The sequence below is a fragment of the Oncorhynchus masou genome, chromosome 28 (assembly GCF_036934945.1).
Source record: "Oncorhynchus masou masou isolate Uvic2021 chromosome 28, UVic_Omas_1.1, whole genome shotgun sequence".
NCBI lineage: Eukaryota > Metazoa > Chordata > Actinopteri > Salmoniformes > Salmonidae > Oncorhynchus > Oncorhynchus masou.
Genome location: NC_088239.1, coordinates 15,967,647 through 15,989,965, shown reverse-complemented (window position 1 = coordinate 15,989,965; position 22,319 = coordinate 15,967,647). Strand labels below are relative to the sequence as shown.

At 41.2% G+C, this 22,319-nt stretch overlaps 1 protein-coding gene across 1 annotated transcript; it reads right to left on the bottom strand.

Moving 5' to 3' along the window:
- Positions 1 to 2,037: 2,037 nt before the first annotated feature.
- Positions 2,038 to 6,492, bottom strand: foxh1 (forkhead box H1). Its single transcript, XM_064943704.1, is given in 5 exon segments — positions 2,038 to 2,603; positions 2,606 to 3,020; positions 5,282 to 5,386; positions 6,030 to 6,450; positions 6,452 to 6,492. Coding segments are annotated over 5 exon segments (1,548 nt in total).
- Between the last annotated feature and the right edge of the window lie 15,827 nt (positions 6,493 to 22,319).

Here is a 22,319-nt window from a genome sequence, read left to right as displayed (position 1 = left end):
GAGAGGCAGAAGGGTTTAGGTGTGGTGGGGCTGAGAGGCAGGAGGGTTGAGGTGTGGTGGGGCTGAGAGGCAGGAGGGTTTAGGTGTGGGACTGAGAGGCAGGATGGTTGAGGTGTGGTGGGGCTGAGAGGCAGGAGGGTTGAGGTGTGGTGGGGCTGAGAGGCAGAAGGGTTTAGGTGTGGGTCTGAGAGGCAGGAGGATTGAGAGGGCCTCATCCCCACAGGGGGAGGAGAGTTTTCAGTGTCTATGATGATAGGGGAAGGGGAGAGGAGGGGGTGCAGGCCCAGGGCAGGCAGGCATGGAGAATAGATTGGGAGATAGTGAGCATTGATGTCCCAGCAGCAGGACGTTGGTAGAGTGATGTAAATCAGATGTTAAGGAGTGGCTTGGGACCTTACAGCATGGATCCAAGACAAGAAAATAAAACATTTATGGATCACAATTCCTGTGGTCAAAATGTTAGTCACACCCAAAGAGATATCCTCAAACTCTGCCCCCTCCCAGTGAGCGGATATCTGCCTACTCGTCAGGAAAGACGACTTGGAGACTCTCTACAAGTATTTCTTCAGTAATAGCCAGTATTGTACACTAATAGAGGGATAACATCGATGAACATTTAGGGGTGAAACTACATGACACCAATCTTTAGCGGTACCGGAACACCAAGTCTAGGACCAAAAGGCTCCTTAACAGCTTCTACCACCAAGACATAAGACTGCTGAACAACTAATCAAATGGCCACCTGGACTATTTACATCGACTCACCCTTTATTTTTACACTGCTGCTACTCGCTGTTTAATATCTATGCATAGTCACTTTACAAATTACCTCAACTAACTTGTACATTGACTCGGTACCGGTAACCCCTGTATAGCCTCGTTATTGTTATGTACATTTCTTGTGTTACTTTTTGATTGATTTGTTTACAGTAGTTTATTTTGTAAATATTTTATTAACTCTATTTCTTGAACTGCATTGTGGGTCAAGGGCTTGTAAGTAAGCATTTCACGGTAAGGTTCGGCTCATGTGACAAATAAAATTTGATTTAGACTAGAATAACAGCTACCATTAACAGTAACCCTTATGCAAATAAGCCGTTTAGAGCTGGCTGGGGGGATTCAAGCTTTTTGTCAGGCAGGCAGACAGTAAGATCACATTGTCTTGTGTTGTAACACTGGGACATCTCTATAGGACAAAGAATACAAGGCATTCGACACTGAACTTTAACTCTGAACCAATTATGCACAGCTTATCTCAAGTCAGGGACAAACACTCAATTTTGGTTCAACCATCTGAACAAACACACCTAACCTCACTGGAGTAAGAGGCAGTGATCCACTGGGCACCGATGAGACAAGATGACCAACACAGCACACACACAAAGACAAAGAGCTCTCTCTTCACTTAGGTGAGGCTTAGAAAACCTCACTTCTCTGCAATATTGAAAAGCGCCATGTCTTTTCCTATATGAATACTATCAAAGCCAACAGTTGAGTGAAAGAAAACATTTTATTTCATACCCTGTGAAGAAAACGATGACTTTTCAATACTGGCTCCATGTGCAGTTTTACATCTTAAAATACTGTACAAGCTTTTCAAAAGACAACCATAAAAACAAAAGGGAAGAAAAGACTTTTCCTCTGGAAAACAAATCCACTGAAAAAACATTCAATAGTCGAGGTAGGCAACATTTAAGAGAGATCACATTGACAATACAATCGTGCAAACGCGGGCAGTGCAACATCCCTGTATTAACTGATTTCATAAGAATGAGGTAGATATTAGTGGTTGTATATTTGAGGTAGATATTAGTGGTTGTATATTTGAGGTAGATATTAGTGGTTTTATATTTGAGGTAGATATTAGTGGTTGTATATTTGAGGGAGTTGTTAGTGGTTGTACATTTCAATTTACAATTTGGTCTTCTGTAAACATTTAATAAATGTGGACACGAAGTTAAGTTTGTACGGATAGGTCATTCTTATCCCTTCCTTGTACTTACAATATGTTCGGTGCTGGCTTGATTTGAGTCATAGTCAATAATGGGGATAACGTCTGAGAGGGGGTTCACTCTGCAGGGCATACTGACCAGCAGGCTGGTGAGACGACTGATTGGGTGGACCCAGCACATCAAACACACTCTTATTGGGCGGTACTGACTGGAGCATAGTGTCCAGGTCCATAATGAGGGGAGGGCGCCCGCTGGGTAAGAGGGGCCAGTAGGCATGACCTACAAAATGGCTGGATGTGACAGGAGACCCTCCGTAACCATACAGAGGCATGCCCAGAGGCATCAGAGGGCCTCCGTTAAAACGCATGCTGGGCGGGGCCACAGCATTGGGCGGTGTGTACTTGGCATATGAGGTGGGAAGCTCCCAGGGAGGGGGGCAGCCGTGGCGGGCAGTCTTGTGTGGAGGGGGTCTGCAGTCCTCGTACCCGTCTGATCCCGCCTCGCCCTCGGGCACCTGCTTCCCGCCTTGCGACACGCCCCTCCAGTCCTCATCGGAAGACGAGGCGGGGCTGACGGAGCTCGCTGAGGCGCTGCGGGCGGAGGAGGAGTAGCGAGCGCATGGAGGAGGGGAAGGACGAGAGTGGGGCTCCACCCCCAGCAGTCCCTGCCCCTGTCGGGTTCTCCTGCTTCGCTGGCCGGCCTCAGGCTGTGGAGGAGGGAGTCAATGGCAAAGGATGAGTCCAGCTTGGGCCGGTACAGGTCCTCCTGAGAGGGGGAGAGCTGTCTAGTGGGCATGGGGGATAAAGCGGTGAAAGAGGGGCCGGGAGCGGGGGTTGTGATGGGTCCTCGGGGTAGAACATTGATTGGTGGTGGGGGGGCCGGGGGCTCCGCATCTGGCTTATGTTGGTGCCCATGCAGGATGTAAGGAGCAAGATCCTGGGCGAAGATGGTCTCATCCTGGCGTGACACAGCAGTGTTCTGCCTCTTGAGGAGCTCCAGCGGCACCCGGCTCACTTCCACGGCCCAGAAGTTCCCCTTCCCCTGGGGCTTCCCAGGATCCTTCAGTACCTACAGGGACCAGGAGTGATAGACAGCGGTGAGATCAAAAGTATAGTACAACCTGAAAACCAGTCAGACAGGATCTCCCCAGTTTCACATCTCATAATTTGCTAGAATGATTTGCTTCATCTAATGTTTCATAAAGCACTGCAGTGGCTTTCGATAGGCTACACAGGTAGTCTAGTGGTTAAGTGCATTGGGCCAGTAACCGAAAGGTCGCTGGTTCGAATGCCCGAGCCAACTCGGTGAAAAATCTGCAAATATGCCATTTGAGCAAGGCACTCAACCCTAATTGGTGTTGGACTAGTAACCGGATGGTTGCAAGTTCAAACCCCCGAGCTGACAAGGTACAAATCTGTTGTTCTGCCCCTGAACAGGCAGTCAACCCACTGTTCCTAGGCCGTCATTGAAAATAAGAATTTGTTCTTAACTGACTTGCCTAGTTAAATAAAGGTACAGTGCCTTGCGAAAGTATTCGGCCCCCTTGAACTTTGCGACCTTTTGCCACATTTCAGGCTTCAAACATAAAGATATAAAACTGTATTTTTTGTGAAGAATCAACAACAAGTCGGACACAATCATGAAGTGGAACGACATTTATTGGATATTTCAAACTTTTTTAACAAATCAAAAACTGAAAAATTGGGCGTGCAAAATTATTCAGCCCCTTTACTTTCAGTGCAGCAAACTCTCTCCAGAAGTTCAGTGAGGATCTCTGAATGATCCAATGTTGACCTAAATGACTAATGATGATAAATACAATCCACCTGTGTGTAATCAAGTCTCCGTATAAATGCATCTGCACTGTGATAGTCTCAGAGGTCCGTTAAAAGCGCAGAGAGCATCATGAAGAACAAGGAACACAACAAGCAGGTTCGAGATACTGTTGTGAAGAAGTTTAAAGACGGATTTGGATACAAAAAGATTTCCCAAGCTTTAAACATCCCAAGGAGCACTGTGCAAGCGATAATATTGAAATGGAAGGAGTATCAGACCACTGCAAATCTACCAAGACCTGGCCGTCCCTCTAAACTTTCAGCTCATACAAGGAGAAGACCGATCAGAGATGCAGCCAAGAGGCCCATGATCACTCTGGATGAACTGCAGAGATCTACAGCTGAGGTGGGAGACTCTGTCCATAGGACAACAATCAGTCGTATATTGCACAAATCTGCCCTTATCGAAGAGTGGCAAGAAGAAAGCCATTTCTTAAAGATATCCATAAAAAGTGTTGTTTACAGTTTGCCACCAGCCACCTGGGAGACACACCAAACATGTGGAAGAAGGTACTCTGGTCAGATGAAACCAAAATTGAACTTTTTGGCAACAATGCAAAACGTTATGTTTGGAGTAAAAGCAACACAGCTCATCACCCTGAACACAACATACCCACTGTCAAACATAGTGGTGGCAGCATCATGGTTTGGGCCTGCTTTTCTTCAGCAGGGACAGGGAAGATGGTTAAAATTGATGGGAAGATGGATGGAGCCAAATACAGGACCATTCTGGAAGAAAACCTGATGGAGTCTGCAAAAGACCTGAGACTGGGACGGAGCATTGTCTTCCAACAAGACAATGATCCAAAACATAAAGCAAAATCTACAATGGAATGGTTCAAAAATAAACATATCCAGGTGTTAGAATGGCCAAGTCAAAGTCCAGACCTGAATCCAATCGAGAATCTGTGGAAAGAACTGAAAACTGCTGTTCACAAATGCTCTCCATCCAACCTCACTGAGCTCGAGCTGTTTTGCAAGGAGGAATGGGAAAACATTTCAGTCTCTCGATGTGCAAAACTGATAGAGACATACCCCAAGCGACTTACAGCTGTAATCGCAGCAAAAGGTGGCGCTACAAAGTATTAACTTAAGGGGGCTGAATAATTTTGCACGCCCAATTTTTCAGTTTTTGATTTGTTAAAAAGTTTGAAATATCCAATAAATGTCATTCCACTTCATGATTGTGTCCCACTTGTTGTTGATTCTTCACAAAAAAAAATACAGTTTTATATCTTTATGTTTGAAGCCTGAAATGTGGCAAAAGTTCGCAAAGTTCAAGGGGGCCGAATACTTTCGCAAGGCACTGTAAAATAAAAAATGTAAAAAAACAATTGTTCCTGTAAGTCGCTCTGGATAAGAGTGTCTGTTTAATGACTAACATGTAAATGTAATATGTATACTTGCTTAAAGGTTGTTTGGATTCTAGAATCAAACATATAATTGAGCCCACTGATAGACATAACAATAAAGAAGACACTAAATTAGACACACCTTAACAAAGCAGTCATAGGAAGAGAGGTTGTGTCGCACTGAGTCCCGCCAGCCTTTGTAGTTCCCTTTGAAAAAAGGGAAAAGTGTACTGATCTCCTTTAGAATCTGGGGAGAGACAATAAGAAAGGAGTCAACTTGCATCAATGGGTGTCTGCATTAAACAGTCAAATTAGCAGACTATATTAAAGAGATACTGTATATGATTGAAAACATGATTGCAGCCTTTTCATAGGCCTATAATACAGAAGTAAGATGAAGTGTAGGACTGATAGCCTACACAGAGAGCTATCATCGACTTTGTTTCTTATCAACTCAACCAACTCCAGCTGATACATCTCAGTGTCTGGTTTCACTGTATGCTGCTATCCTTAACAAAACAAACCCAGAAAAGCATGGCAGTCATTGAAGTGGGCCAAGAGGTTACTAGCTTACTCTGTTTAGCGTCAAATGATTGTACTGTTCTGTCTGTTTAATGCAATCGAACGTCGTATACCTACCCCTACAATGACCGTTTTTTAAAACTTGCGATAAGACAGAATCCCCGATTAGAACTTTTTAAATAATAAAGTATATCAACTTTCTTTGCTGAAATTTAAATAATACATGAAAATAACAATGATTAACAGCCAAAATGTACACAAATAACCATGCGTAATTTGGCCTAAATTGACACAAATAACCTTGCGTAATTTGACCAAAATGTACAATTTATTCTAAACTCGCATGTTCGCACACCAACTCACGTTACCTCAGACAACGTAAGCTTCTTCTCTGAAGAGTTTTGGATGACCATGGCAATCATTGCGAGGTAGGAGTAGGGTGGTTTTGGGTAGCGCTGATAGTTTTTTTTCTTTCCATTTTTCGTCTGGTCCCAAGATTCCTCCTTGATCGGCCCATCTTTGTTGAGCTCGGGCGACGGCTGGTAGGATGACCCGGGCGGTCCGTGGTGGTTTGGCAGCATCGCTTTATCCATGGGCGCTGTGGCCCAGTTGAACTGGGCAGGGGCAAGCTTTTCCAGCCGTGGAGTCTGTTGGACTGGCACCTGGGTCGAGTAGGAAGGCCCGTGTTAGGCTGCAGAGCTCCGCGCTGTGGCAATCAGAGGATGGATATGGAAGTCAAGTTGATGTTCGTGGTGGCCTCCCAGGCTAGGAGAGCGCAGGTAGGAGAGCGGGTGGTGCCAGCAAGCTCTGACCCCCCCAGTGCTTTGTCATGCTGATCATCCAGGGGGCTGCACTGTCGGGCAGGAGGGGGAGGGAGGGAGTCGGTTCGTAACCTCTGGCAGACTGTTGGCTCCAGGCCGCCTCTATTTAAAGAGCAAACAATTAACAGCTTCATGTAAATCCCGCTGCGTAATGGAGGAGAGAATGAAGCGCTATCTGCGGGCAGAAGGGGGGGGGTGTCTGTGTGTGCGTGCGAGAGAGTAAGACAGTAAATCTGTAAATAACCCCTCGGACAACAGGCAATTTCCCACAGCATTCCTTTTGGCAAAGGTGCCCCAAAACTTTTACGCAGCAGGTGCGCATGGGAGTGATGAAGACAGCTTGGCTGTCGAAACGTTGGTATTACATTTTTGCATCTGAGCTCCTAGAGTGTGCGGGCTCTCTTTTACTTTCAAGTTTCTATTCCGCAAGCCAGCACCTCGCCTTAATATGTGTGCGTTTCTTTTTCTTCTAGCGCATGGGACTGAGCCACACAGATTATCCAAATTGTGTTGTGTTGTATATCAGTCCACTTGAATGTTCCTTTTGAATCATTAGCCCCCCCCCCCCCCTTAAACAAGGTATTGGGGGTCATAATGAGAAACCCCCATCTAACTTTCTTAAATGTTGAGACTTGCTTACAGTAAACACAGATTGTGTAGTGATGTTCCAATGTCACGAGTATATCAGTCGCCAACGTGACCCATATAAAAGAGGTGGGAGACTCCAGAGATTTGAGAATGAAAGTAGAACGTTGGAGTGGGGGGAGGGAACGAGAGTGGCCCACAAGCAGAGAGGGGAAAAAAACGAGGAATTTTGGGTGAGGCTTTCATTCAATCAACAATTTATGGCAAGCAATATACATAGCACAGCTAATATACAAACATTGAGGGATTAACACCCTCGGTCCACTAAACAGATACACTGATTGAAGATAGAGATCATGTCAATTCAAAATATTAGGCGTACTTCTCATTAATTGTGTTGCTGATTTGTTGTGCCATTGGGACAATTTGTCAACTAGTAGCCCAAAAAGTACTAGATCACATTAGGCTATAGTAACAGCATGGAAAAAATAGGCAGTCCTGTACACCATATTTATTACAACATTTACATTTACATTTAAGTCATTTAGCAGACGCTCTTATCCAGAGCGACTTACAAAACAATATATTATTGTAACCTATTATAAAATATATATTTATTGTCTAAATATATGGCTCTGCGTGTAATTATTAAAATATGTCCGATTGCATATTTTGAAAATATATAAAACAGTAGGCAGACTAGCCTAATGCCCACTGGCAGTAGCCTGCATGTGTCAGTATAATTAAAATAGATGTTCTTATTCAAAAGCATATTAAAACTTCTGAGAGTACTCAAACGCAGGAACTGTGCAGGAGCGTACCAGTTGGGGTGTAGGCTATTTGCGCACAGTAGGAAGTCCCATTGAGAATATGCAGTGCGAGTCCAACGTGAAATAATAGTTTCGGGAATGCATGTCTCTTTTGTGAAAGTTAATGTAGTGCTAATGCCCAAGCCCTTACTTCTCAGCAAGACCGTGAAAACAAGTTGGATTAGCCAGATTTTCATTGGCAGACAGACTGACTGTCTCGTTTCAGGGATGGCCCACAGGACATACAATCGACGATTCAACACCATCCATGATCATCCATGATCATCCATGATCGCGGTGGGGATATCATCTCGTTCCGATTTATGCACAGGTTTAATTTAAATATAAGCAATGCAGAAGCTGGCCACATTATGATGAAGGCTATCTAACCAAGTGAAAGTTTCAATTAATTAACTGGGCCTATTGAGACAATTAAGCAGACCAATATGGGGAGAAAATTGCACTTTCTAATAAATACATTTCGAATAAATAAATACATGTATAATAAATGAAAGTGTGAAATGAGTTTTAGCCTATTGTGTGTCTTATGTAGCCTAGGCCTGAAGTGTTTTTATGTCAACCGTCATGTCTTCTATCTTACCGTGTAGAAATCGAAAGTCAAATGTTTCAAATTGAGTGAAGATGATATGGAAAGGTTGTGCATTCATGCTGTCCTCACCTGGCTGGCACATGTTCTAATTGCTCTAATGTGATCTCTTGTTTCCAATTGGTTGTAATCTATGAGTTATGTTTTTGACACGTTTTCCATGACAAACACAATTTTGAAGGTATTATGAAACTAAAATGTCCTTGGTTCATTTGGTATTTATAGAATAATGATGTGATATAGTTATTAAAGAAGAACTAACATTTTATTCTCCGCTGTTCAGAAACTCGTTAGGACATTTGAGTAGAGACAATGTTCAGGCCAAAATAGATACTTTGGTATACTTTGGTATCACTTTGGTGATTACTGTTAAAATGAGAAAATTAAGGATAATAGGTGTGTCCAAAATGTTACTGCTCTCTCGTAGGCCTAAAAGTCAATAAATGTGCCGTGTTTTTGCAGTTACACTGTGGTGTAATGGCAAGTATGAGGATCTCTACAAAATGACAGAAATTATACAGATATATAGTTTGTCCAAAACACTCAAGTTCACTTCATTGTGCATTTTAAGAGTTCACATCTGCAGTTTTTGTGAGGTTTGCTAACAAACATAGAAACTTAAACTTTGACAAATATTTTCAAGTTGCACAATATTCCTTATTCCAAAGACAGGTAGATTTGAATACATGCTGCAATTCCTTCCAGGATGTTGAAGAGACAAAAGGGGTTTTGGTTGGATAGTGAAAACGGTGTGCCAATGAATAGAGTAGCCTACAGGATTGGAATGGGGTGTACAGATGTCAGGAGAGAGGAGTCTCTGGACAAATTCCATGTCTGAATCAACTGCAGACATTTTAAAGGGATTCTCAGTCAGGATGCACAATCCTCTGGTTTGGATAAGACAAAGACAAAGCTTTTGGTGTGAGAGGTAGAAAATGAGGGCATTGCACAGCATGGATGATCCACATGAACAAAAACCATGCAATCCCAATATCCTATTTAAGTGATCTTGAATCAGTACACTTCATGAAATAATTGTCATCTTTCTTTTCCCGAGCTTCCTATTACTGATCATATCTAAACAATGGTGCCTCAACAAGTACAATAAAAGATCATTTCCCCACCGATCATAGAACAATTTAGAAAACACAGGGATTGCATGATTATATAATTCCCAACGCATCAGTCATTGAGTGAAATACTACAAGAGAAGCTCCACATCTCCTGTGTCTAGTCCTCTGCAGAATGTTACTCCTGTGTTGACCGTGGAGGTCAGTAGTTCAGCAGATTGTCCCCGCCTGGGACTTTTCCCAGGATTCTCTATCAGTCCAACCTACCTTGAGCAGTCAGTGGACCCTTCACATAAGCAGAATAGGCCTACTACATTTTTATTAAGGCCCTACTATATATCAAATAAGTTTAGGCTCAGGACCTACTACATTTAAAAAAAAGTTTTGATTCAGGTCAAATTTACTAGACCATGTTAACTAAATCTCATTAGATGAACATCAGACAATGTTTTGATTCTTATGCAACTATCTGACAACTATCAACTAAATCACTCCCTTCTCAGTTTTATTATCCTGCCCTTGCTATGTTCATTCTCTGATAGATACAACACCCTTCCTTTTTACAGCTGTAAAAGATAACATACTGTACCTACCCCCACATTACCTGCTCACAGACTCTGTCTTACGTCAAGAACATATCTTATCACTGATAGGGTAGGAGACTCTTCATATCCCTGTATGGTATGTTTCAGGTTCTTTCCATATGATTTCAATCACATTCAGGTGATAGAGGAGCTCAAAATGGAGCCTTTTTGCGTACACCACCCTACCATCACTTCAAAAAGATAAACGTTTTTTAAAATATTTTATTTCTAACCTTTAACATCTTATCTAAAAACGAGTAAACTCTGATTTGTTTCATGTTGCCTAGAATGCCAGCATCCCGGAGTCACCTCTTCACTGTTGTTTTGCGGGTACCTATTTAATGAAGCTGCCAGTTGAGGACTTGTGAGGAGTCTGTTTCTCAAACTAGAGAATCTAATGTACTTGTCCTCTTGCTCAGTTGTGCACTGGGCCTCCCACTCCTCTTTCTATTCTGATTAGAGCCAGTTTGTGCTGTTCTGTGAAGGGTGTAGCACACAGCGTTGTACGAGATCTTCAGTTTCTTGGCAATTTCTCACATGGAATAGCCTTCATTTCTCCGAACAAGAATAGACTGATGAGTTTCAGAAGAAAGTTCTTTGTTTCTGGCCATTTTGAGCCTGTAATTGAACCCACAAATGCTGATGCTCCAGATACTTGACTAGTCTAAAGAAGGACAGTTTTATTGCTTCTTTAAATAGAACAACAGTTTTCAGCTGTGTTAACATAATTGCAAAAGGGTTTTCTAATGATCAATTAGTCTTTTAAAATTATAAACTTGGATTAGCTAACACAGTGTGCCATTGGAACACAGGAGTGATGGTTGCTGATAATGGGCCTCTGTACGCCTATGTAGATATTCCATAAAAAATCAGCCGTTTCCAGCTACAATAGTCATTTACGACATTAACACTGTCTCAATTTGATGTTATTTTAATTGACAAAAAATTAACTTTCCTTTCAAAAACAATGACATTTCTAAGTGACCCCAAACTTTTGAACGGTAGTATATGTTGTAGCTTGACGTGAGTTGGAATATCCATTGTCTTAAAATAAACTGTATATATTCCATAGAAAACCTATTGAAATTATAGAAATATAGATATTAGAATAGACATTCCCATTCAAGTTGATATTTGATGGTTGGTGGACTGCTGGCCAATGGTGGAAAAAGTACCCAATTCTCAAACTTGAGTAAAAGTAAAGATACCTTAATAGAAAATTACTAAAGTGAAAGTCACCCAGTAAAATACTACATGAGCAAAAGTCAAAAAGTATTTGGTTTTAAACATACTTAACTATCAAAAGTAAATGAAATTGCTAAAATATGCTTAAGTATCAAAATAAAGTAAAAGTATAAATCATTTCACATGACTTATATTAAGCAAACCAGATGGCTCAATTTTCTTGATTTGAACATTTATGGATAGCCAGGGGCACACTCCAACACTCATACATAATTTACAAACGAAGCATTTGTGTTAAGTGAGTCCACCAGAACAGAGGCAGTAGGGATGACAAGGGATGTTCTCTTGATAAGCATATAAAATGTAACGAGTACTTTTGGGTGTCAGGGAAAGTGTATGGAGTAAAAGTACATTATTTTATTTAGAAATGTTAGTGAAGTAAAAGTAAAATTTGTCCAATATAAATAACGACTTAAGTAGTACTTTAAAGTATTTTTACTTAAGTATTTTATACCTCTGCTGGTGGCCATCTTTATGGCAGTAATTGAAACTTAAAAATCAAATTAAATGTCCATTTCAATAGTGTACCAACTAAATTGCAGTGGTCTTAGGGGATAGGGCCATTCTAGTCATTATGTTTCTGTTATTGAAATGACACCCACCCTGTGTTCAAGAGAATACTGTGTCTCAACCAATGATTTATATATAATGGTTTATATACATCATTGTTCTCAACCGATGATGGGCACAACATAAACACTTCAGATATTCTAAAATAGGGTCTAAGCTACAACATCTGAAAATGACAAAAAAATCTGAGTTCACACTTTTTTGACAATTGACGTTGAAGATAAATTACAATGTTGTGTTTTTTCTCTCAATAAATTATAAAATAGTTTGACAACCCTATTTCTAAGATTTCAAATTATATTAAACTCAACCATTAATCTTCCTCAGTGATTAAGACATGGATGTGTCATGGTTGCCTGACGACAAAATTAATTATTCTGCTGCTCTACAGTGAGTTCAGAAAGTCTTCAGACCCCTTGACCTTTTACCCATTTTGTTTTGTTACAGCCTTATTCTAAAATTGATTCAATTGTTTTCCCCCTCATCAATCTACACACAAACCTGTTTTTGCTTTGTCATTATGGGGTATTGTGTGTAGATTGATGAGGAATTTGTATTTAATTAATCAATTTTGGAATAAGGCTGTAACAACAACATGTGGAAAAAGTCAAGGGGTCTGAATACTTTCCTAATGCACTGTATGTTCGCTTCATACTTAATTGAGGAGTAGAAACTAACGGCCCTGGGCGTGACGTCGCGTTTGGCCGGCGCAAGGAGTTTGAGTAGCCAGGCAAGTCTCATGTAAGTGTGGGGTATGCAAAATGGGTCGACTTTGAGCACCTCTTTCTCCTGAATGTTTTGGCATTCGGTTCCAAAAAGTAACTTTCTGACCTCTACCACGACCAAACATGTTTGGAAGGTTTCGTTAAAATCTAAAGGGGTGCAGTCAGAAAGTGATTGAATTCATACGAACCTTCAACAATGTATTATTTTGGTAGGCTATATTTTTACAGTGTATGCCATTGGGGGAAATGTTCTGCCCTTGATTACGAGTCCATATTTTTTTATCCATACATTTAGATGTACATTATATGGAGCATAAGCAGATGCTCCAGGTGGGCTGCAGTATTTTTCAGACAGCTGTTATTTTGAATGAATTTTAGAGGAAAATGTCAGAAAATGTGAGACTAAGTTTACGTAGGATTTTGTTGTGAAATAGTTTGGTGAGAGTAATTATACATTACAGTTACGTCCCATAGTTAACATTGCACTCGGTTTACAGCATTTCCATTTCTAGAGTTTGCTCTGAGCAATGTTTCCCTCTAGTGGGCACCTTTCGATGACAGCGCAGTGGTTGTTATGGAAAAGCATTTCCCCGGAGGGTTGGGGACAGAACAGCTGATCGGGTTCAGTCGGGCTGAGAACACGGATACGAGTTTGTGCTGCTGTCAGACTGAATTAACTTCACAGGTAAGCAACAAGTCTTGTTTTTAATCTCCAGTACATTTGAAGGTTGACATTTGAGTTACCAAAAGCAAACTTTTACCGGGGTTGAATGAGGACGGGTATGTGAGCTGTGTAAACTGACGTTAGCAGGCTAGCGTGGATGCTACTGGGTTGCTAATTAATTGGCATTACAAAATGTTAATGACTAACAGATTGCTGTCACGGATAGAGCGGGCATGTTGGATGTTAGAAGGTTATGATAAGCGATATTAGAAAATTATTTGTTTATGGTCATACAACTTATTCAGCAGCTAGCTACAGAGTTATGTGACCGGAATATAATATAGTCTATTTTTGACTGAATTACTCGCATTCAGTGAAACCAGGCAGCAAGCATCCTAGCTAGTTCGCCTGTGTTACCTGGCTGTAGAGTGCTAGTAATCTGCTAACATCTACCCAGTGAAGCAGAATTTGCTTACTATTTAAGGCGTTTAATGTATTGGTCTGTCATCAGACACATCGGTTGAGAACAATGATGTATATAAACCATTATATAAAATCATTGTTTGAGACACGGCATTCTCTTGAAAACAGGGTAGCTGGCATTTCAATCATAGAAACTTAATTCCTAGAATGGACCTATCCCTTAAAACCACTGCAATCTAGCATCTCCTGTTATTTTTGGTGGACAACTTCTTAGATGATTGTAGACTGTAGCTCATGATTCAGTGTTATGAATCAATATGGTGCAGAACTGTTGTTTTGCTCACTGGGTACCAGGTAAAGAAGCCTAGATCGATGCATACATGTAATACCTTACTTTCGAATAGAAATGTAAGTCTTTATTATATGTTTAGCCACTTATGAGCTGTGTGGTGGAATTTGGCCATGCGTTTTTCTGCAAGTCTGACTTTGAGTTGTATGTTAGTGTTTTTTTGTGTCCAGGACCAACAGGATAGCAACCATAGAGTTTATGTTATAAGAATGCAATGCTTTAAGATGCTAAGTGCATTTCTCATTCATATGGCGGCAGTCCCTTCATTAAGGTGCGTGTTACATTTATTTGGTTACTTCCATTTTATTTGTTTTCATTAAGAATCTTTCTAGGAAAGAGAGGAAGCAAGCAGGTCACATTTCTTATTGTGCTTAGAGGTAACTTTTAGATATAACTACGGCTGGCACAATTAATCGTATAACAGACAATTATGGACAATGACCGTGGATAAAAAAAATGTCTTAATACATATTAATCTTAGGAGAAGTAGTAGATATAATTTATCCAATAGCAGTTTTACATTTTTACATGAAGTTGGTCAAGTTCGTAGTCATTTTACGAGCAGAACAGCTTAATTTTTAAAAGTTCCAAGCAGTCAAAACCATTTGTTTTTTTAGACACAAAGTGTCACCAAAGCGGTGTTGTATTAATTAGGTTTCTTGTAGCTATTTGTCAGAGATGCATTGCAAGCAACAACAACAAAAATGTCAACAAAAATAACATTTATGACAATAACCTTGGCCATGTCCATGACAATTAATCATTACCCCAAATTCCACAATGGTCACAGCCCTAGTTACAACTAGTACATTTATTTGAGTAGCACGCACACAATGCTGCTGCACTCACAACTGTATGCTATCTCAGATTCTGGAGATCTGAGAACACAATATCCTAGGCCACATTGTGACATGGCACAAACACTGGCTTATGTAAACTTCTGCTCTTGCTCAGTGGCTGACACTTTTGAACGAGGGTAATGTTCTTAAGGTCTTTTATCTGAGCAGCACAGTTTTCATACAGAAAGGAAAGAGAACCCTACTTAATCAAGTCTTATCCAACTATTGAATAAACAATACGAGCTCCTATTTTCTCTGCCTTAATCAATATAGGCCTAACCATTGGGAACAATGTCCATTCTTCAAAGGAGCCAGACAGTATAGCCTTTACTAACCTGGCTGTCATTGATCCATCTCTAACTACTATATAGCCTAATGATCTCTCTCTTCCTCAGCTTTGTCTTTTTAATTGCACATTAAACCAATTGCACATTGAAGCTGGGGATGGAAAAAAAGCCTTTAGGAATATTGAACAGGAGATTAGACCACTGGGCAGTGGTTCAAGTGGCAGGATCATTCCATAAGACCAACCATTGATTCAGCATTGTTAGCCTACATGAAAGCCACAAGCCATAGACACAGTGTACATGGGGTTGGTTCTTGCCTGGCTACCCAAACTCTTTTCTCTGGAAAAACGCTACGCCCAAATGCTACACCATGCCCAATGATTCTGGATGAACCTCCCTGATGATTTCTAGAATGGAAGATTGGTCCCACAAACCGATGGGTTGGGCCAGAGCCAGAACACACGTGGGTATAGCAGGGTTTTGAGAATTCTTCATTGGCTTTGATACTCTGATTGGTTAAAGATGTTCCAATCGCTCATGGCTTTGTTTTGTACTACACCCCTCATTTTGACTCCACCACTAATGACTTCAATGATGGCAGTCTCGGAGTGAAGTATTTGAGAACGCTAGAGCAGTGGAAGAATTCAGTTTGAGTTGTCAGGCAAGGTTGGTTCTTTCTGTCCTCTGATGGAACAGAAATACAATTTAGGCCTAAATGTAGCCTACAGGTATGGCCAACTAGGCCTATCATTCTGACTGTAGCACTACCAACTTAGGCTATGTTTCTTTATTTAATCTTATCGCCTATAACGCTGCTTTAATCAGATCTCAAACATATTTTGACTTTGACTTTGTCTAACCAAATACTTAGGCCTATTGGTTAGTAAGTAATCCCTTTGTTTGCCCTATAACAGTCCTTCTGAAAACCTTCCTCTGTAGGCCTTAAACTGTAACTCATTTATGCACAAATGTGTTTTATGATTTGTAGGCAAATTAAGTCATTTGCTTTTTTACTTGGGGACTAAACCACACCAAACACATATGAATGTGTGAGTATTCATAGTGAGGGCCAGTCACTGAGTGATTTGTTCCACAGAACCACCTGCCCTCCCTGCCCATTGATGGTGGCTGAATGACTCATTGATGGTGGCTCTCCTGTAAACAGTTTCAAGCATTTACCGACCAAACTCAAAGTACACCGACGATACATGAAGAACGCAGGTGACCAAACTAGCCGCCCAGAAGCCAATAACCTGGGTCGTTCCACCTCAAAAATCACAAGAAAGAGGATTTCAACACCCACCATCTCAGATTGTTATGAAATAGTTTCTGTTAGAAACCAATAAGATTAGCATTCCCGCAACATTATGTTGTTGAAATATAATTTGATATCAGAGAAATGCGTCATTGCATTTTGGTACACCAGAAGTAGATTCATTTCCAATGGAGTGCTGCGTTTGCCTTGTAGCATTGCGTTGCAGAGGCAGTTGCAGTGCGTTCTGTGTGGTGCATGCCCAACCTGAAAAATAACATTCCTATCCAGCTTTTAATATACTGAAGAAAAATATAAACGCAACATGCAACAATTTAAAATATGTTACTAAGCTACACTTCATAGAAGGAAATAAGTCAATTGAAATAAAATTATTAGGCCATAATCTATGGATTTCGCATGACTGGGCAGGGGCGCAGCCATGGGTGGTCCTGGGAGGGCATAGGCCCAACCCGCTTGGGAGCCAGGTCCACCCACTGGGGAGCCAGGTCCAGACAGACAGAATGAGTTTTTACCCACAAAAGGGCTTTATTACAGACAAAAATACTCCTACCCCCCCACACACACACCATGTGGTATGCGGTTGTGAGGCCAGTTTGACGTACTGCCAAATTCTCTAAAAGGACGTTGTAGGTGGCTTGTGGTGGAGAAATTAACATTAAATTCTCTTACATCTGCTCTGTTGGACATTCTTGCAGTCAGCATGCCAATTGCACACTTCCTCAACTTGAGACATCTGTGGCATTGTGTTGTTTGACAAAACTGCACATTTTAGAGTGGCCTTTTATTGTCCTGGGCACAAGGTGCACCTGTGTAATGATGATTATTTTTAATCAGCTTCTTGATATGGCGTGCCTGTCGGGTGGATGGATTATCTTGTCAAAGGAGAAATGCTCACTAACAGGGATGCAAACAAATTTGTACACAACATTTGAGAGAAATAAGCTTTTTGTGTGTGTGGAACATTTATGGGACCTTTAATTTCAGCTCATGAAAAAAGGGACCAACACTTTACATGTTGCATTTATATATTTTCCCCTGTATACTGGGTATGGTGACGTTGTGAAAAGTTCAGTAGGCCTACCAAGTGGTATGCCCATAAAAAAATGTATGATAAACTGTAATCTGATTGCTGCCAGAGTACAGTAGGTTTTACTATCTATTGAAATATGCCCAGTTGCCTAAATAACTGAGATAGAGGAGAGAGCGTCCCTCCCAGTCTACCAGTAAATGATCCCTGATTTAATCTTCCCTCCTCTATCGACTGTATTAATAGCCACTCAGCCATCACACACACTAAACACCAAGGTGTTTTTTTTCTGCCAAATTCAGCATCCCGCCAACTTTTTGCAGACTTTTCTTTATATATGAAAGGTATTTATGGTTGACAAAGCCTCTACATTTATTTCCACGAATCAACCTAGTCATGATTGCGGTAAAGTTCAGCTTAGAATTAACTGTAGCCGAGAGGCAGCATATGTACCCACGGCGAGGTAGGGTACTCCCGTTACTTCTATGTTAAATTGCCTACTTCACTCATAACCCGACAACGGCTGTATGTATGTATGTGTGTGTATATGTGTTTATATATATATATACATACATACATACATACATACATACATACATACATACATACATACATAGACACTACCGTTCAAAAGTTTGGGGTCACTTAGAAATCTCCTTGTTTTTGAAAGAAAAGCACATTTTTTTGGTCCATTAAAATAACATCAAATTGATCAGAAATACAGTGTAGACATTGTTATTGTTGTAAATGGATATTGTAGCTGGAAATGGCTTTTTAGGATTTTTAGTGGAATATCTACGTAGGCGTACAGAGGCCCATTATCAGCAACCATCACTCCTGTGTTCTAATGGCACTTTGTGTTAGCTAATTCAAGTTTATAATTTTAAAAGGCTAATTGATCATTAGAAAACACTTTTGCAATTTATGTTAGCACAGCTGAAAACTGTTTTGATGATTTTAAAGAAACAATAAAACTTGCCTTTTAGACATGTTGAGTATCTGGAGCATCAGCATTTGTGGGTTCGATTACAGGCTCCAAATGGCTAGAAACAAAGAACTTTCTTCTGAAAGTCGTCAGTCTGTTCTTGTTCTGAGAAATTAAGGCTACTCCATGTGAGAAATTGCCAAGGAACTGAAGATCTCGTACAACGCTGTTGTACAAGATACTCCCTTCACAGAACAGAGCCAACTGGCTGTGAAGTGTCAGTCAAAATAAGATGACTCAAGAAATTACATTATTTTTGTCATTTTTACTAAAGAGATTTTACATCTAACAAAGATGTTTGGTGCAGGATTTGTCAATGAAAACGAGTCGTCTCTCGTTGAATGACAACAAAGACTTTATTGAAGAATCGCTACTGTTGACCAATCACCGACGAAGGGGCGTAGACTTCAGGTCCGAACTTCGGCTTGCCTCCAGAATTTGTTTTGTGTGCCAGAACAGCCGAAGAAACCCTCACCAAAGTCCAAAACAAAAACATAACAAAATGTTGTCATAATATATGCACAAACTCTACCGAACTGTTTCAGGTGGGAAGCATGTGGATGCCTTTACAGGGCAGAGATGTTCTCTGAGTTGAGGAGGCACAGTGGCTGTTATTGTGCTAAACCTCGCTGTGGGCCACTGTGCCAGTCTGTGCTGGGCTAAAGTACACATCCTGATCTGCTTCTGTTCCAGACTTACTCGCTGTTCGACTGCCTGGCTGTGACTTGGTGTGCTTTATGTTTCGCATTTGAACTGCAACAGACGGGCAAGGATGTCACTTTGTGACTCGCTCTATAAAGGATGTCTTCCATCCGCCTCAACCTTGTGTACACAAAGGGTCATAAGTTGATCCATAGGCGCCAACATGTTTCCTGACCCCAGGCAGAGCCCTGAGTTCATATCGATGTTTGGTTATGTAATTCAGCTATCACTTTCAAAATGACCTTTGAGACACCAAGCACAGTATATTCACAGAAATATGAGCATGATCTCTTTTTTATTGTTATCATAAGTTGAGATCTAGGTGTATTCTACTGGCTATTCAGGGTGAAAGGAGACCCTTTCCTGTGTTTATCTCCTTGGTGATTGACAGCATTACTGGGATGACTGTCAGCCAAAGACAATGAGATTAGGCAGGAAGCGGAAGTTAGAGGTTTTGTGATTTAAGCCATCTTTACGTACAAAGATGTAGCCTACTGCTACGACATCACATATCACTTCTGTCACACTCACGCTGAACACACTGCAACTGAACAGGCTCACGACTTTTCAACACAGACATGCATAGAAAGCTATTATGTCCCTGAGTCCCATGGAGTTGTGTGTTCCAAGTGAGGTCGGCCAATGATCTGTGATCCAGAGGACAAACGCATACAGACCAGTAGTTCTCTGTGTCTTCATCACTTCATCCCTTTTGTTACATTCTGATGAGAGAAGTACATTAAAATATAGGCCTAGCTATTGGTGGTGTTGAATAAGATGTCGCGTGCTGATTTGTGCTCTTTTTATTTTATTTTAAGCGTTATGATTTACCTGAAGTGTTTAGTTCTTCTGTGCTGATCCTAAAGGGATTGTGGGGATCTCCTTAAAGCTGGAATCCTTAATGCTGAAATTGTCACGTCCATTTGTGATATTACAACAACAAAGAAGTTACTGAAAACAACACTTTTTTCATTGCACTGTTGATAGCAGAGCACCATTTAAAATAAATATATTTTTTACCATAATGCGGCAGCAAAAACAACAGTGGTGGGGCAGCACCTACTGCAGATTAAAGATGGAGTCTGGGATCTTAAGCACAATACATTCGTAACATATTGTACAAATCGGATTTGTAACATAGCATACAAAATGTATGACGTAGTACACAATTAGATGATGTGGTACACAAAAAACGAGTACCCATTTTTGTCTCGTGAGCACCACTTTCAACACTACTGGCTAAAATTATACAAAGTTCTAGAGCATCACTTTAAGAGTCTGTAAATAAGGATTATTCTCTTTCTGTGTTTACTGTAGTGGAAACCGGGCACCATCCCTCCGGTTTCTTATTGTGCACTGATTACAAGCTGTTCCGTAGAGTGTGAACACACTAGACATCGACAGCCTGTGTGTCAGCAGCAGGTGTCTGTCTGTTTATGGCTGCTTGGTGTCTCTGTAGCTAGGTCTTGTTTAGGAACAAAGTTCAGTTCTCTGTGATTGGGGATCAAGCAAGGTGTGGCCCTGGCCTCTATATTGCAGTAGGGCCTCATTATATTTTAATAAGAATACCGGTATACTCTGTGCCACTTTGTTAGTGTGTGTGGCTATGTAGGATAAACATTCTGATTTGAATCCAAGGAAATCCTTACATTGTGGTCTGGGCACTGACAAAGGAAAGGTCATCCTAAATATAGTTTGAAGCCATAGTGACAGAAGTGTCCCTAAAGCAGGTCTATTCACTTGGGAATGACGATTATGAAAAGATTATGCTGTAGGCCAGTTGTTTTCCAACTTTTTCAGTGGGGGACACTTTTTATTTTTATTTTACCCCCCCAAGAATTAATCGTGACCCCCATCCCATATCTAATGACAACCTTAATTGGTACATTTTGATTTTTACATCAACAAATAAACTTATATTCATTACATGTTAATTTCTTATCAAAATGAAAAGAAATCAATACATTTTTCTGATTATCTTTCTCATTAACAATTGTATATTGTCTCATTAATTTGTTTTAAATGTTGGCGACCCCACTGCAGTACGTCACACCCCGATATTGATTACCACTGCTGTAGGCTGCAGTAAGGTCACAACACAGTGGTCTCTGTAGTTTCACCATAGGTATACTTGAATGTAGCCAAAAGTGCCATGTGTTTGTGATGCCATCTTTCCTGTCTATGTTACAAGATATTTTATGTCTTTTTCCAGTCCCAGACCTGGTCCCCTCTGTTAGGCCTCTGTGACTTGAGTGGTCTCCGTCTAAGCTGGGCCTGCCCGTAAGCAACTGCTCCCTCTATCTCCCTGAGTGCGTCTAGTTGACCTTCCTCTCAGCGACTCACAGGCTAGGCTAAATAATGGATGAGGTGCCTGGAAAGAGAGGCTGGTGTGAGATGTTACTTACCTGGATAAATGGGAAGGGAGGGACTGAGGGCTTGGTGACAGCCAGGAGTGCCACTGCTAGCCTAGCACTTAGCACCCAAACCATTGTCTAGTTACTAGTACTACAGCCTGACTAATTAACAACCTACAGAATCCCTTCCTGATCCGTTCTCTTACACTAACCAACCACAGAGCGTGCTGTGCTGAAGTTGAGGGGGCATACGCAGGGCAGGCAGGGTGTCAATCATTAATGAAAGGCGTCCCATCTCCGGTTTCCCTGGGATAGAGGAGTGGGAGTGAAGAGTGGAGGATAAGGAGCATACAGCTTCCAGATAACAGGCTTAGGAGGGCAGGTTGTGTACATTACTGTAACAGGGCTCTCTCTCTCTCTGAATATCACACTCACACACACTCTCTCCCTCTGTCAGGTAGCCTGGCGGGTAAGAGCGTTGGGCCACTAAAAGAAAGGTTGCTGGATCGAATCCCCAAGCTGACAAGGTAAAAATCATCTGTCGTTCTGTCCCTCGAGCAAGGCAGTTAATCCACTGTTCCACCCGATGGCGTGGATGTTGATTATGGCAGCCCCCCCCCGCACCTCTCTGATTCAGAGGGGTTGGGTTAAATGCGGAAGACACATTTTCAGTTGAATGCATTCAGTTGTTCAACTGACTAGGTATCTCTCTTTCTGTTTGCAGGTGTCAGGGAGG